This window comes from Schistocerca americana, chromosome 1 (assembly GCF_021461395.2).
Source record: "Schistocerca americana isolate TAMUIC-IGC-003095 chromosome 1, iqSchAmer2.1, whole genome shotgun sequence".
NCBI lineage: Eukaryota > Metazoa > Arthropoda > Insecta > Orthoptera > Acrididae > Schistocerca > Schistocerca americana.
Genome location: NC_060119.1, coordinates 1,233,990,948 through 1,234,008,103, shown reverse-complemented (window position 1 = coordinate 1,234,008,103; position 17,156 = coordinate 1,233,990,948). Strand labels below are relative to the sequence as shown.

The window sequence follows — 17,156 nt, the reverse complement described above, 5'->3', positions numbered from 1 at the left end:
CCCTAAGTATGAAGGCATCAACTCTCGCAGGGAATCTTCAAAAGCCAATGATATACGTACATACATGGTTGGTATTCTGCTTTATGCGTTGTCACGCAAGTTTTTTTTTTTTTTTTTTTTTTTTTTTTTTTTTTTTCGTCAGTCAACTGACTGGTTTGACGCGGCCCGCCACGAATTCCTTTCCTGTGCTAACCTCTCCATCTCAGAGTAGCACTTGCAACCTACGTCCTCAATTATTTGCTTGACGTATTCCAATCTCTCTCTTCCTCTACAGTTTACAGTTTTTGCCCTCTACAGCTCCCTCTAGTACCATGGAAGTCATTCCTTCACGTCTTAGCAGATGTCCTATCATCCTGTCCCTTCTCCTTATCAGTGTTTTCCACATATTCCTTTCCTCTCCGATTCTGCGTAGAACCTCCTCATTCCTTACCTTATCAGTCCACCTAATTTTCAACATTCGTCTATAGCACTACATCTCAAATGCTTCGATTCTCATCTGTTCCGGTTTTCCCACAGTCCATGTTTCACTACCATACAATGCTGTACTCAAGACGTACATCCTCAGAAATTTCTTCCTCAAATTAAGGCCGGTATTTGATATTGGTAGACTTCTCTTGGCCAGAAATGCCTTTTTTGCCATAGCGAGTCTGCTTTTGATGTCCTCCTTGCTCCGTCCGTCATTGGTTATTTTACTGCCTAGGTAGCAGAATTCCTTAACTTCATTGACTTCGTGACCATCAATCCTGATGTTAAGTTTCTCGCTGTTCTCATTTCTACTACTTCTCATTACCTTCGACTTTCTCCGATTTACTCTCAACCAATACTGTGTACTCATTAGACTGTTCATTCCGTTCAGCAGATCATTTAATTCTTCTTCACTTTCACTCAGGATAGCAATGTCATCAGCGAATCGTATCATTGATATCTTTTCACGTTGTATTTTAATTCCACTCCTGAACCTTCCTTTTATTTCCATCATTGCTTCCTCGATGTACAGATTGAAGAGTAGGGGCGAAAGGCTACAGCCTTGTCTTACAGCGTTCTTAATACGAGCACTTCGTTCTTGATCGTCCACTCTTATTATTCCCTCTTGGTTGTTGTACATATTGTATATGACCCGTCTTTCCCTATAGCTTACCCCTACTTTTTTCAAAATCTCGAACAGCTTGCACCATTTTATATTGTCGAACGCTTTTTCCAGGTCGACAAATACTATGAAGGTGTCTTGATTTTTCTTTAGCCTTGCTTCCATTATTAGCCGTAACGTCAGAATTGCCTCTCTCGTCCCTTTACTTTTCCTAAAGCCAAACCGATCGTCACCTAGCGCATTCTCAATTTTCTTTTCCATTCTTCTGTATATTATTCTTGTAAGCAGCTTCGATGCATGAGCTGTTAAGCTGATTGTCCGATAATTCTCGCACTTGTCAGCTCTTGCCGTCTTCGGAATTGTGTGCATGATGCTTTTCCGAAAGTCAGATGGTATATCGCCAGACTCATATATTCTACACACCAACGTAAATAGTCGTTTTATTGCCACTTCCCCCAATGATTTCAGAAATTCTGATGGAATGTTATCCATCCCTTCTGCCATATTTGACCGTAAGTCCTCCAAAGCTCTTTTAAATTCCGATTCTAATACTGGATCCCCTATCTCTTCTAAATCGACTCCTGTTTCTTCTTCTATCACATCAGACAAATCTTCACCCTCATAGAGGCTTTCAATGTATTCTTTCCACCTATCTGCTCTCTCCTCTGCATTTAACCGTGGAATTCCCGTTGCACTCTTAATGTTACCACCGTTGCTTTTAATGTCACCAAAGGTTGTTTTCACTTTCCTGTATGCTGAGTCTGTTCTTCCGACAATCATATCTTTTTCGATGTCTTCACATTTTTCCTGCAGCCATTTCGTCTTATATTCCCTGCACTTCCTATTTATTTCATTTCTCAGCGACTTGTATTTCTGTATTCCTGATTTTCCCGAAACATGTTTGTACTTCCTCTTTTCATCAATCAACTGAAGTATTTATTCTGTTACCCATGGTTTCTTCGCAGCTACCTTCTTTGTACCTATGTTTTTCTTCCCAACTTCTGTGATGGCCCTTTTTAGAGATGTCCATTCCTCTTCAACTGTACTGCCTACTGCGCTATTCCTTATTGCTGTATATATAACGTTAGAGAACTTCAAACGTATCTCGTCATTCCTTAGTACTTCCGTATCCCACTTCTTTGCGTATTGATTCTTCCTGACTAATGTCTTGAACTTCAGCCTACTCTTCATCACTACTATATTGTGATCTGAGTCTATATCTGCTCCTGGGTACGCCTTACAATCCAGTAACAATTTAAAATGCAGAGTACTTCCCGATTTTTTCGCCATCAAACCCTCTTGCAGTGACTACTCGCCCTACATTTAGTGACGGAAAGAAAATTGCTACACCAACAAGAAGTTGTGCGACATAAACGAAATTTGATAGGCGTGTTTCTATACCTGAAAGATGATGTGTACTCAGTTTTCGAGCCTGCTCATAAGAGCTGCGCAAGTAATGTCAGTATGAGGATGCAAATCAGGTTTGCTTTCAATACACACAGTGTAACGGTCGTGAGCGTTCGTTACCTCTGTGACTGGACGTGGTGAATTGATGTTAGTCAAGAATGCCTTTAAGGCTACAAATACACCATTACCAACACCTCACCAGGTCTGAACGAGGTCGTGTAATACGGCTACTAGAAGCTGAATGTTCCGTCTGCTTTACTGCAGAAACACTTGGCAGGAATGTACACACGGTACATGATTACTGCAGCGGCGATCACGAGAATGTGCTGTCGCAAGAAGGTTGGGCTCCGGACGGTGACCTGGTACTTCCGGGAGGGAAGGCCGTGGTTTTCGGCGTGTGGCTATGGCGAATCGTACTGCATCTGCAGCAACAATTTGATCAGCAGTTGGCACCACAGTCACTTTTTTTTTACACCTGTTACGTTAATGATCTGATACCTACAATACAAAAAAGACCTTTTTTAACTACACAGTACTAATATTTAACAATATAAGTAATGCAGAGATCCTGCTATCCGGTGCAAGTACACCGGGTAGGGACCGTGTCCCTTCTGGAAGTTCACCAGGGATTTATTGGGCTTAAGAAGTTTTAATGTGATTCTCTCTTTGACGTATGGTAAGAAGCTGTAAACCCTTCGTGCTGTTGTGAACAATCACCATTCTGAGTGCCATACTTTCATAAAAAGCAGTTTTATTTCTATAGCATTCTGAAAATTCCTTCCCATGATATTTGCTACTTTAATGAAGTCGTGCTTACTCAGCAAACATGTGGCAGCCCTTTGCCTTTTAATTAAGCCAACTGGGCATAAGCCGATTATAGCTGCCGAGACATCTGTTGGTGTAGTGCCAAAGGTCCCAGTTGGTTGTACTACTATATTTCTTTGAATTCGCCTGACTGGCAAACACAGCCAGACGAGCCTCAGTCTGTGGGCCCAGACACTCGCCCCATACCCCATGATCGATGTAAGAAGATGGCAGATATTAATAACATTTGGAGGAAGAGGAGACCTCCTGTGACCTACACTTATAAGTTTATTATACAAAGCAATAGTTTTGTTACTTACTTGCTCGATTGTGTGTCGAAGGTCATCCTCTGGTCGAGGTGGATACCCAGGTATTTTGCAAACGTTTGACATCTGATTATGTCATACTTAATTTTACTAATTGGTTCTCGTATAATTTTACCGTTAAAAATAATATACGAGGTGCATTCAAGTTGCCACCGATTTTTTTTCTCCGGACTGGAAAGAGATAGAAACATGTGCATTGTTTTAAAATGAGGCCGCGTTCATTGTCAATACGTCCCAGAGATGGCAGCACCATACGGCAGATGGAATATTACCGCCAGCGGCGAGAATGAGAACTGTTTTAAATACTTAAAATGGCGACGTTTTCCTTACTTGAACAGCGTGCAATCATTCGTTTTCTGAATTTGCGTGGTGTGAAACCAATTGAAATTCATCGACAGTTGAAGGAGACATGTGGTGATGGAGTTATGGATGTGTCGAAAGTGCGTTCGTGGGTACGACAGTTTAATGAAGGCAGAACATCGTGTGACAACAAACTGAAACAACCTCGGGCTCGCACAAGCCTGTCTGACGACATGATCGAGAAAGTGGAGAGAATTGTTTTGGGGGATCGCCGAATGACTGTTGAACTTCTTTTCGTCGGCTGTGACAATGGATGAGACGTGGATGCCATTTTTCAATCCAGAAACAAAGCGCCAGTCAGCTCAATGGAAGCACACAGATTCACTGCCACCAAAAAAATTTCGGGTAACCGCCAGTGCTGAAAAAATGATGGTGTCCATGTTCTGGTACAGCGAGGGCGTAATCCTTACCCATTGCGTTCCAAAGGGCACTACGGTAACAGGTGCATCCTACGAAAATGTTTTGAAGCACAAATTCCTTCCTGCACTGCAACAAAAACGTCCGGGAAGGGCTGCACGTGTGCTGTTTCACCAAGACAACGCACCCGCACATCGAGCTAACGTTACGCAACAGTTTCTTCGTGATAACAACTTTGAAGTGATTCCTCATGCTCCCTACTCACCTGACCTGGCTCCTAGTGACTTTTGGCTTTTACCAACAATGGAAGACACTCTCTGTGGCCGCACATTCACCAATCGTGCTGCTATTGCCTCAGCGATTTTCCAGTGGTCAAAACAAACTCCTAAAGAAGCCTTCGCCGCTGCCATGGAATCATGGCGTCAGCGTTGTGAAAAATGTGTACGTCTGCAGGGCGATTACGTCGAGAAGTAACGCCAGTTTCATCGATTTCGGGTGAGTAGTTAATTAGAAAAAAAATCGGAGGCCTTAGAACTTGAATGCACCTCGTAACTTGACTTGGAAGGTGCAACTGCCAATTTTGACCTCTGTCACCAGTCCTTTCATAATGTCGTAGCTGCCTTTACTAGTACCTCTATTCGTCTTCTGCACCAGGACAAGAAGGTCGTTCGCATAGGCAAACGCCCTTAACACAGCTGCATTTTCCTGCAAACTAGCCACAAGTGACTCAACGAACTGTTACAAATCGGTTGCGTGAAGGACAGCTCCGAGCCAGACGCTCTGTAGCGTGCGTACCACTGACCCCAAACCACCGCCATTTGCGACTTCATTGGTGTCAAGCGAGAGCTCGTTGGAGGGCAGAGTGGAGGTCTGTTGTCTCTCCGGATGAAAGCTGGTTCTGCGTCGGTGCCAGTGACGGCAGTGTGTTGGTTAGAAGGAGAACAACTGAGGGTCGAGGTCGAGGGTGCGATGTCACATGACTGCAGGAGGCACTCAAGTAGTTATCCCACACACCCAGACTGCAAATCAGTAGTCAATCTGGTGATTCGACCTGCTGTGCTGCCACTCATGAACTGCATCCCACAGGGTGTTTTCCAACAGGATAACACTCGCCCACATAGCGTTACTTTAACTCAACATGCTCTACAGAGTGTCGAGATGTTGCCTTGACCTGCTCAGTTACCAGATCCAGATCTGTCTCCAGTCGAGCACATACGGAACATCATCGGCCGACAACTCCAGCTTGTTCCACAAACAGCACTAACCGTACTGTATTGACCGACCAAGTGCATCAGGAATGGTGCTCCAACTCACAAACTGACATCTGGCACCTATACAACAGAAAGCATTATGGCGTTTACAGTGGTTATTAACATACCAGCATTTCACATTTGCAATGGTTTATCTCGCGCTTATAATAACCCGTTGTCTTCCAATGTTACCTAGACAAATACGTTTCCGAAATTACATTATTCTACATCAACTATTTTTCGGTGTTGTGATTTTTTTTCCGACAGTGTAGTTGTAAATACGTCTCCCGTGGAAGACTAGTGTGCCTCACCTATCTTACAAGTTGAGTGAGCAGCGTCTTTCTGACTCTGCTCGAACACCTGCTTCCTATTCTTGCTACGCGACGCGTTACTCATCCCCCTTCACCATCACCTGCTTGGCGTTCCAACACAGCCTAATTGTTGCGAATAATATTTTCATACCCTGCTCTAAGTAACTGGGCTGGTGAATCCAGTGAAGGTACAACCTCGACAGTAAAGTAACAAATAAATATAAGCTCAATTACAAGAACTTCTACGGCAGTCCATACTACACGTATTGAGTTGAGATATTCTACTGACAATACTGGGCCATGTACTACTGTATACTTCGAAATGCATGACGATCTTCGTGGCTAAGAAACATTTGCAAATAATCGACGTCTGCGTTGTGTAAGCCTCCTCACGCTTTGAGGCGCATAAGTATTTGGATACAACTATCACCCTCCCTCATATCCTGTTCCAGTTGCGAACAGCGCGCGGGAAGAACGTCTTTAGACAAGTTCTGCATCAGGTATATAGCCCCCTCGGCTCAAAAATTTTCAAGACTGCATAAATAGAAAAGAGAGAGAGAGAGAAGTTACGAGAATGGTTTTAATGCTTGAGGTGCTCTACATAGTTTCTCCACATTTGAGCACAGCGTACGGCACGTTCATACGACCATGTGAAACTGTCAGAAATGTTTTTCTTCGGGATGTTTCTGGACTCGACAATTACGTTGGCTCTAATTTCGGCTATATCGTCATGTGAATTACTGCACTTCGTTCCGGTAGGTTTGTATTGATAACACCAATGATTTTTTCCAGAAAAGAATCGTCCGTGTTTTGCATTTCAGTCACGTCACGACAGGCGTCAACACCACTTTGTTTTTGTTCAGGAGTCAAGCTGTCAAGGACAAACTTTCTACACACCTCTCCATTCTTCAAAAAAATCTGGAAAATGCCCTGAACGCTTGATTTAAAGATGTTCAGTTCGTTGCTCCGTTGCGATTTGTGACACAATAACACTGACCCACTACGGACGCACCTTCAATACTTAACACTAATTTTCACAACTGACTGGTCGAATGCACATCTGTTGTTTACATTTGTTAGTTCAAGCTAACACCGCAGTCACTCCGCTTATACTCCAGGAATAATGTCAGTCTCGGAAATTTTTTGACAGATGGGGCGTTTCTCACATTTTATCGTCGTGTTTATTTTGCGAGATGCCTGTGGTAGGAATTAATATGTTGCTTGATACTTCTCGGAATGTGCTTTTGCCAAGACAGGTAGCAGTAAAACCTTACATGAGACAAACCGCCTTTCCGTAACGCCTGCCAATGGCGTCTCAGTGACGCTCTCGTGATTAAGAAACTAACATTTGATTATTTGCACTGCTCTTCATTGGATCTGCTCTAATTTCTTTTATAATCGTACCTAATAAGGGTCCACGACTGTCTAAGGGTATTCAAGAAGCGGTCGCACCGCTGTTTAGTAAGCTAAAACTTCCGTGGACAAATTACATTCAAAAATTTATCTGGTATATCCTGACCTTCCTGATAATTTTATGTGATCGTTTCAATTTAGATTGCTTTTGAAGCATACTCTTAGATACTGAATATTTGGGACCGTTTCCAATGATTACTCGTCAATCGTGTAATCGAAGAGTAGTGGATTTTCCGCCTATTTACCCACGATACGTTTAAGCTGCTAGTCACCGTACCAACCAACCATCAACCGTTTGCAGGCCTGACTCCATGTCGCTATAGTATTACTACAAAATAACTGCAGTTGAGCAGCATTGGGCATGGTCAGACCTCTTGTATGGGTAATCCCAATGGTACAACGCCACGTGCTGTTAGCTCCTTTCTCTTTGCATTTCCAGTAAAGGGAAGTAGAGGTCGTGGCGTAAAGTTACTGATCCAGTGTCCTGGAGTTATTTTCAAACCTCTCCGCCGTGTCTCATGAATTGACGGCATGTCATACTGTTGATGGTGATTCATCAGATGGAGACGTTAAGGTGGGCGGTGTGTGTCCAGCACAAACAAACATGAGACCACACTAAACACACTCATTACACTCATCTATATTTTTCAGATGCATTTGAACACACAACTCTCACGCTCCGTGAAGGAAAGGTGCCACTGTGTACGATGAAAAGTAAAAAACTTCAGATTTAGGCAGCGGAACTTGCCCTTCGAGGTAGCCCTATTGACGATTGCCATACGACTTTACTTTTTTTGCTACAATATTCTGATTTCCGACTTACCTATTTCAAATATCCAGTCTGGTGTATACATGTAATAATGGAACCATATGTTCAGAAATCGTCTATGTTCTAATATAGATGATGCAATAAAGGCAGCTTTGAATTTACGCCGTGTGTCGAGGTTTGTACAGTGGTGCTCCCTCGCCATTACATTGTCATGAAGAAGAAATTAGCTTGATGTTAGGTGTAACGTAAACGAGATGCAGTTATTGTGGAAAGGTTTATAGACACATAGTTACTTGCTCATTTCTATCATGCCAACACTATTTTCATGTCAGGAGTCCCGTAACAACTGTAATGAGAAATGGCATGAAACAATTTTCTGCGCTGTTGTATGTATCTTTGAAGTAAATACAAGTAAAAATTTCATTTTTCCTGGGTGAAACTGCGACTGAAAAATAAACGGTACGACAAATTGTTTTTTAAATTTCCTCTTGTTTTTCACTGACGTTCTGTGCTTCCAGACTGTGCGGTAAGTCCCTCAATAATCTAGAAAATATTCGTTTCTTTTGGTGTTGCTTTACCATGCACCATTTAGTTATTGTACGCCGATTACGTCCACAGTTCATTGAGTGCTGTTTATTCTTATTACCCTCGAGTGATTATCAAACAAATATCCATGGTACTTACGTTCTTGGCAAGCCTTAATGTTCCCGTCAATATCCAAATCTTGTTCATCACATCCGGCAACTAAACACTCTTTCTTTGCCGAATTTGTTTCGAGGCCCCACTTCTTACATTCTTCAAGTTTCCTAGTCATGTACCTGGTGTCCAAGCATCTACGATAGACAACACTACGTCATCTGCAAACAATACTTTGTCACCATACTATAAGGAAATTGCAAGGAATTTTCACGTACAGGGGGGAATGAGATATACCCTTTGATCAGTATTGTAGAGAGACAAAAATGGTTCAAATGGCTCTGAGCACTATGGGACTTAACATCTGAGGTCATCAGTCCCCTAGAACTTAGAACTACCTAAACCTAACTAACCTAAGGACATCACACACATCCATGCCCGAGGCAGGATTCGAACCTGCGACCGTAGCGGTCGCGCGGTTCCAGACTGAAGCGCCTTTAACCGCGTGGCCACACTGGCCGGCTGTAGAGAGACAGCCAATGCATCACATCCTACGTTACTGAGCATGGTAGTTACCCCTATAATTATTTTTATTACGATTATGATATCAAGTACTCCTAATTTTTAGGAAAAGTCACATATGAAAACTGTTATTTTATATTTAACAGTTATTTACACACTCGCTAAGGGAAGTGACCTAACAACGGCCAAATTGCGGCTCTTTAGCCTTTTGATTAAATAAATTTAACAATTAATAAAGTTTAATTTAAGGGTTTAAAATAGTTGATGTTTATGCCAAGGTCATTGTGTTGTACAGTCTTTACATTGTGTGAAGTATGTGGTGGTTGGTGCTGGTGACATTGCGTATGGAATTATTGGAAATGATGTTATAGCGAAAAGGATGCGGGATGTCTACGAGCAAGGAAAGTATAGAGAGGATGTGAGTGTTAAAAGATGCATTGGATGACAGCTGTGTAAGGTTGCAGCCTTCATTTGGCATCGGGTGGCTAGAGCAGGTTATGTTGTTCGGAGATGCAGGCAAGCACGGTCTTGTTGGCAGACGTGGTGGAGTTTATGCAGCTATCCGCAGTGCTATAAATACAGAGGCTATTCCGGACTTCAAGGGAGTACGCAAGGTATGTACGTCTCACGGTAAAGATGTTAAATTAAAAAATAAATTGTGTCACCTGGACGTCGTTCCTACTCGCCTGGAGTAGTGACCGTATTAATGCCTGTGTGGCTATTTGCGCTGTAATTTTTGCTTGACAGTACGAAATAATCGAAACTGCAATCGGCAATAAATGATGTTTTTGAGTGCTTTCGGCCCTATTCCACATGAAATTAGTAAACTTTTCTTTGTCTCGAAGTCCCCAGAGGCAGCATTTCTCAGTTTTACTGTGTACTTCAAATTAGTATAGGAACTCTTTACAGCGACGCCTCAAACACATTTTTACCTAAAACTTGTAAACAACAGCACCACTGTTGTAGATCTCCGCAGTCCCGCTCGCTACCTCCTCATGAGGAAGAAATCGCTCTCACCTGCTTCGTGAGATCCCGGCAGGATGATGGTGTCGTCCCGGAACCAGGAGGAGACGGAGACATCGTCCCGGACGAAGGGCGGAATGACGCAGCGCAGCACCGCCGTGTTGCCCAGCAGCGCATGCGCGCGGTACACCTGCACCTCGTAGTCCTGCCGCACCACTGAAACAGAAGACGGAAGTCCGCGTTACGGCCGAAACGTCGAAGGATAATCATATAGCTACCACTCCAACTGCACGCCAGACTTACACAGATATCATGGTCTTCCTGTCGTCTATCATCTGGAGTGTTCTAAATGTATGGAGTTAGTCATACAGGCGGCAGAGGATGATAAGCTGAATATTTTGAGATCAGGAATCAACGCTCTGAAATGAATATTTCAGACGGTACGAGGTCCTGAATAAACAATGCGTGTGAGGCACGTGGTTATCAATTGCTTACGTTTTATCATAACCAACATCGCTGTATCAACGCAGAGCTGTATCGAGACGATACTACGCCCCTGGCAGAAATGCAAAGATGCCCCCCCTCCACCTCCCCTCCCCCCCCCCCCCCCCCCGCCCCCCAACCAAGGAACTTTCTGCAATTATTTCTAAGCTTGAACGAACGACACTTCCACGGAGACTTGTCCAAGAACTATATCCAGAACTAACTTTTCACTACGCAGCGGAGTGTGCGCTGATATGAAGCTTCCTGGTAAAAGAACTGTGTGCGGACCGAGACTGGAACTAGGGACCTTTGCCTTTCGCGGGCAAGTGCTCTACCGTCTGAGCTACCCAAACACGACTCCCACCACTTCCTCACAGCTTCGCTTCTGCCAGTACCTTCCAAACTTCACAGAAGCTCTCCTGCGAAACTTGTAGAAGTAGCACTCCTGGAAGAAAGGATACTGTGGAGACATGGCTTAGCCACAGTCTGGGAGATGTTCCAAGAATGAACTTTTCACTCTGTGTTGGGTTGAGTTGACAGGAAACTTAGTGGCTGATTAAAACTGTGTGCCAGACCGAGACTCGGACGGGGCATGAGTCGTACCTGGGTAGCTCGGTTGGTTGAGCGCTTGCCCCCAAAAGGCAAAGATTGCGATTTCGAGTCTCTTATCCGGTACGCAGTTTTGATCTGCCAGAAAGGTTCAAGAATTGCATGTGGTAAATGTTTGGCACAGTCTCAGCAAAGAAACGTAAGACTTTCAGCTTATTGTTAGATGAACATAGTATACACCTAATGGTTTATAGAACCAATGTTGTTATTCCTGAATTCTTCTTTATTTACACAGCAGCGAAGCTTGACAGCAGATAAAGTACTGGTTGTAAGAGCCTAGAAGAAGATCTCACCCGGTTAATTCTTAAACCATCTTCCCCTCCACCTGCGCCCTTGCCGACTGCCTACCTCACACCTCTTCCTCCCTTCTACAGAGAAAGTGGTAAATGATAGTGTTAGCACTTTGGTGGTCCCCGGGATATGTACGTAGACGTGCAAGCAGATGTAAAAACAAGTTATACGAAGACAGTATCTGTTCTCGAAAGAACAGGTAGTATTGATGACCGTGCAGCTTCTCTAGAATAAATGATAATTAATTGAATGCCATTTTTTCCATTGCTAGTCTGCTTTTGATGTCCTTATTGCCCAGTCCGTCATTGGTTATTTTACTGCCTAGGTAGCAGAATTCCTTAACGTCATCGACTTCGTGACCATCAATTCTGATGTTAAGTTTCTCGCTGTTCTCATTTTTACTACTTCTTACGTACTTAAGAAGTTCTTTGAATAGTATAAAAAATGGGTTTTGAAAATTAATTCTAAGAAGACGGACACCTTATTAAAGTATGTAAAGAGTTTAGGTACCTGGGTAGGATGCTATCACCTGTAGGACACCCGCAACAAAGAAGGAGCGAAATGTTTGGAAATATGCATTGTCCTAATTGGAAGAAATTTATCTCTGTAGACAGAAACCTGTGAGAAACTGGATATTTAAGACGCAGAGAGATGGCTGGCTCATGCCTCGACTGGAATTAGAGGAGATAATGAGAGGCCGTGAGGGCGAGGATTGATCAGTACGCGCCAGTCAAATGGCCTTAGAAATGAGCACTGCGATGAATACGGAAGAGTATCGAGTTTTGTACCTAGAGAATAGTGTACCTAGCGGCACACGAAATTTTGTGGTCGGTAGTTCAGTCTAGTAAATAGAATCAGATGAAGAAATGTGCACTAGAGATAGCGGTAAGCAGTTTCTGCCATGTTATACAGTTTTTGTTGATGTTAAACATGAGGTCTAAGATAACAGCAGTTGAGTGCTGTGTAATATGTTACAGCTGTTTGGAAAAAATTGTCAGTTTTTCAGTTGCAGAATTTTACGATTAGTAAAACGATATATTTTTTTAGAACTATTTATATAATAAGTGGACAGTTAAGCCATTCTTTTTCGGTCGAGCACCATCTTGTACCGCAAAAGAGACGAAACATTTCTACCATGGAACATTTTATTTTCGCAAATGAACTGAGATCCTTTTCGTCGTAACAGATTTACCGGTCTTGGAAATGGAAATTTTTGTTAGTTTTCAGCAATTCCTGTTTATAAATCTATTTTGCATGTAACTGGTTTTTGATAATACTTATCGTTACTGAGTATTGCTGCATAGTAGATTAATAATAGAACGGATAGACAGCACTGACAAGATTTTCTCGACTGCAGCGCTCTTAACTTTGAATAGAACACTTGTTCCTGGGTACATAATCATGTTATACCTTGGAACATGTTTTCACATTTGGAAGAATCTTAATTTTCAGGTGTAATGTTTTTTAATTTCAGAAAGAGACTGCAGCCCATAAGAATTGAACGCTATCATTTAAAAATAGATTAAGAAAATGTATTAAACTATTATATGGCAGGGTAAAGACGAAAGACTGGAAAAGGCACTGAGGTACAATCCTGTCCCCTACTGAGCGAAAGTTACTGGTGAAGCAGTAGTTGCACCTCACATATAAGCAACATGTGTAAGCAGTGGCTCCAAGGGTTCTGAACCAACAGCTCAGTTTTGTCAATGGATTGTGTTGTAATTTCTGCAAGGGAACCGTAGCACGCCACTTTGAATAGTTGTCAAAACGTAAGTTATTATTATTTATACTGATGATGGAGGAGAGAGAAAGAAAAGGAAAGAGAAGGAACTGTTAACATCAGCTGCATTGGGACGTTATGTGGAACCAGAGACGACGACTGAAACAGTGCTTCGGACCGGAATTCGAATCACTGCGCCATCAGGACACGTGTTTATTGCACGTACTCGGACTATCTCTGTACGCTACCCGGCGGCTGACTCACATTCCCACTTAGCGCCACTATCCGCTCTCCCCCCTAGTCCTCCAAGCTCGCTAATTTTTAGATTCCCTCTGGAGGTCGTGCGTAAATGTGCATCTGCAGTGAGGGTTGTAGATTCATTGCCCATCAAGGCGAATAAATTGTATGAGTGCGTGGTGTCCGTTCTTTCGGACATGTCCGAATCAATTATTTGAAAGTGTGGTGTCCATTCTTTCGGACAACCATCGGTGAAGATGTACGTTTACGTTCGACCTCTAGCGGAAATCTAAAAATTAGCGACCATGGTGGACATGGAGGGGAGTGCGGATAGTGGCGCTTAGTGGGAATGTGAGTCAGTCGGGTAGCGTACCGAGGTAGTCCGGCCATTTGCAGTAAACATTGTGTCCGGGTGGCACAGTGCTTAACACAGCTGTCTAGCAAGTAGAGAACCACGAAGTTCTAGCCCCTGTCCAGCACACATTTTTCCTCGTCGCCGCCGATTCCACACAAAGTCCCGATGCAGTTGATGTCATTAGTTCCTGCCTCTTCCTCTTCTTCCTCCCCAATCCCACATAAATTTACATAAAAGACACTCAGTTTTCACTTTCGACCATTGGTTCCTCATCTCAAACTACTTACAGTTGAATCCAGCACCACCTACATAGTTTTGAAGCTAGAGGTATGGAGCTTCCTGTAGACACTCAGAATAAATCAACACTCTGGAAGAGAGTACTAGCTGCAAGTTACAGACTTCAAGGATGGTAACGAGCAATCTTCGTTTAATAATAGCAGTCGGAAGATGCTGAGGCAACACTTATTCCAATAGTGTTCTAAAATAGCGCGGACATGCCGAGAGGTGGTCACTAGAAATTCATACGTTTACAAGGAGGGTTATGTGCGTTGCGTATAACTTCCAAATCATAACTCTTTCTGAAAAATCCTAGAAAATTTTGGTCCTATTTAAAATCTCTTTGCGAGTTCAACCTTTTTTTGAATAATTATTCGAGAAGTTTGTACAGAAACATGAAACACTAAATGGAAAGCCGCACTCCTTAATTTCATACCGAAAAAATCGTACAAGGTTTTAAGAGACACCACCGTTCAACTTCCACTCAAACTCCCAAATGGAAGCAAGGGAAATATCTGAAAAAGGAGATAGGTGCCAGAAACGCATAAGTTTAGAACCGTGTTTTGCTAGGAGCACTCTCCAGCATTGTCTCATTTCTTAATTTGCTTTTAGAGCGTATCAGTTTTACACGAAATCGAAGCGCGAAAGAGCGGAGGCGCAAAATTATAACTATAACTTCCGCCTGATGTAGGATTCTTGAGCATATTCTAGATCTGAAGACAATGATTCTTCTACAGAATGTGAGTGAGAAAAAAAAAGCTTCTGTCCAAAAGTCAACACGGATTTAGAAAGGGTCGTTAATGATATGCACAAAACTGTCTTAAAACCTCTACATTTTGCGATATACACTATGTGATCAAAAGTATCCCGATACCCCCAAAAACATACGTTCTTCATATTTGGTGCATTGTACTGCCACCTACTGCCAAGTACTCCATATCAGCGACGTCAGCAGTCATTAGACATCGTAAGAGAGTAGAATGGGGCGCTCCACGGAACTCACGGACTTCGAACTTGGTCAGGTGAGTGGGTGTCACTGGTGTCATACGTCTGTACGCGAGATTTCCACACTCCTAAACATCCATAAGTCCAGCGTTCCCGATGTGATACTGAAGTGGAAACGTGAAGGGACACGTACAGCACAAAAGCGTACAGGGCGACCTCGTCTGTTGACTGACAGAGACGGCCGACAGTTGAAGGGGGTCGTAATGTGTAATAGGGAGACATCAATCCAGACCATCACACAGGAATACCAAACTGCATCAGGATCCACTACAACTACTATGACATTAGGTGGGAGGTGAGAAAACTTGGATTTCATGGTCGAGCGGCTGCTCATAAGCCACACATCACGCCGGCAAATGCCAAACGGCGCTTCGCTTGGAGTAAGGAGCGTAAACATTGGACGAGTGAACAGTTGGAAAACGATGTGTGGAGTGACGAATCGCGGTACACAATGTGACTTGGTCTGAGTATGGCGAATGCCCGGTGAACGTCATCTGCCAGCGTGTGTAGCGCCAACCGTAAAATTCGGAGGCAGCAGGGTTATAGTGTGGTAGTGTTTTTCATGGAGGGGGCTTGCACCCCTTGTTTTGCGTGGAACTGTCACAGCACAGGCCGTCATTGATGTTTTAAGCATCTTCTTGCTTTCCACTGTTGAAGAGCGATTCGGGGAGGATATTGCATCCTTCAACACGATCGAGCACCTGTTCATAATGCACGGCCTGTGGTGAAGTGGTTACACGACAATAACATCGCTGTAATGGACTGGCCTACACAGAGTCCTGACCTGAATCCTACAGAAGACCTTTGGGATGTTTTGGAACGCCGACTTCGTGCCAGGCCTCATCGACCGACATCGATACCGCTCCTTAGTGCAGCACTCCGTGAAGAATGGGCTGCCATTCCCCAAGGAACCTTCCAGCACCCGATTGAACGTATGCCTGAGAGAGTGGAAGCTGTCATCAAGGCTAAGGGTGGGCCAATACCATATTGAAGTCCAGCACTACCGATGGAGGGCGCCAGGAACTTGTAAGTCATTTTCAGCCAGGTGTCCGGATACTTTTGATCACATAGTGTATATTGTAGTGCTTCCGAACGCTTGTGACACTGTACCACACTGCAGAATAATAACAAAGACCAGAGAATATGGAATAGTTATTGAAATATATGATGCACTCGATGAGTTTTTGAGTGATAGAATCTAGAATGCTATTGTGTACGGCGAGTGCTCATCACAGAAAAAGGTATCACCAGGACTGACTGAGGGAAGTTCGGTAGGACCTGTCCTGTACTTCGTTTGAAGAATTGGGACTGTTTGCTGACAGCAATGTCATGTCTGGAAAATTATTGCAGGTAGGTATCTGTAGTGGGTGTGAGGACGATGTGGAAAGAGTTTATCATTGTTGCTTTCTTTAATCCAGATAAATGTGCCTACCCAGACGGCTACGTTCGAAAATGATACGCTGCCTGACTCAGTTCACGTCGACACAGCTGCAGCGATGCGAAACGATATGAAACGAAACTAGCAAATAAAGTACACATTACTCCACTCCATTTTGGTCAGATGCAGCAACAATGGTTCAGTGTTCCAAAATTAGAAAACAGTCTCTGTTGCAAATGGTTTTTTAATAATGACGTTATTCTGTACATCGAATGCCGCATTAGACATATTTAAAGGCCACTGTTATGATGAGGTTGAAGTGAAATCCGCAGTCGTCAAATGTGGACATAGGAGAGCCAAACCACGGAGGTGCGAAGACAGGTTGGCGATCACAGCCATGTATCACAGTGACAAACACGCACTGCTGTAGGCCATGTATATGGTGAAGCTTCCCTGTTAACAGAAAGGATTTCAATGTAAATAACACACGACAATTTTATTCACTCGTAAAGCCGGCTATGTAGTTCTAATTCGTGCACCGTAATTGGATAACGTCAACATTTTACAATAAGAACTATATAAATGACTCAAAATAAT

General features: G+C 43.3%; 1 protein-coding gene across 1 annotated transcript in view; it reads right to left on the bottom strand.

The window, feature by feature from the left end:
• LOC124598389 (Down syndrome cell adhesion molecule-like protein Dscam2) overlaps positions 1–17,156 on the bottom strand; it is a 449,350-nt gene that overhangs the window by 370,281 nt on the left and 61,913 nt on the right. Inside the window, exon 3 of the mRNA XM_047135997.1 lies at positions 10,260–10,421. Within this exon, the coding sequence (XP_046991953.1) occupies positions 10,260–10,421 (162 nt within the window). The remainder of the gene's footprint in view (positions 1–10,259; positions 10,422–17,156) is intronic.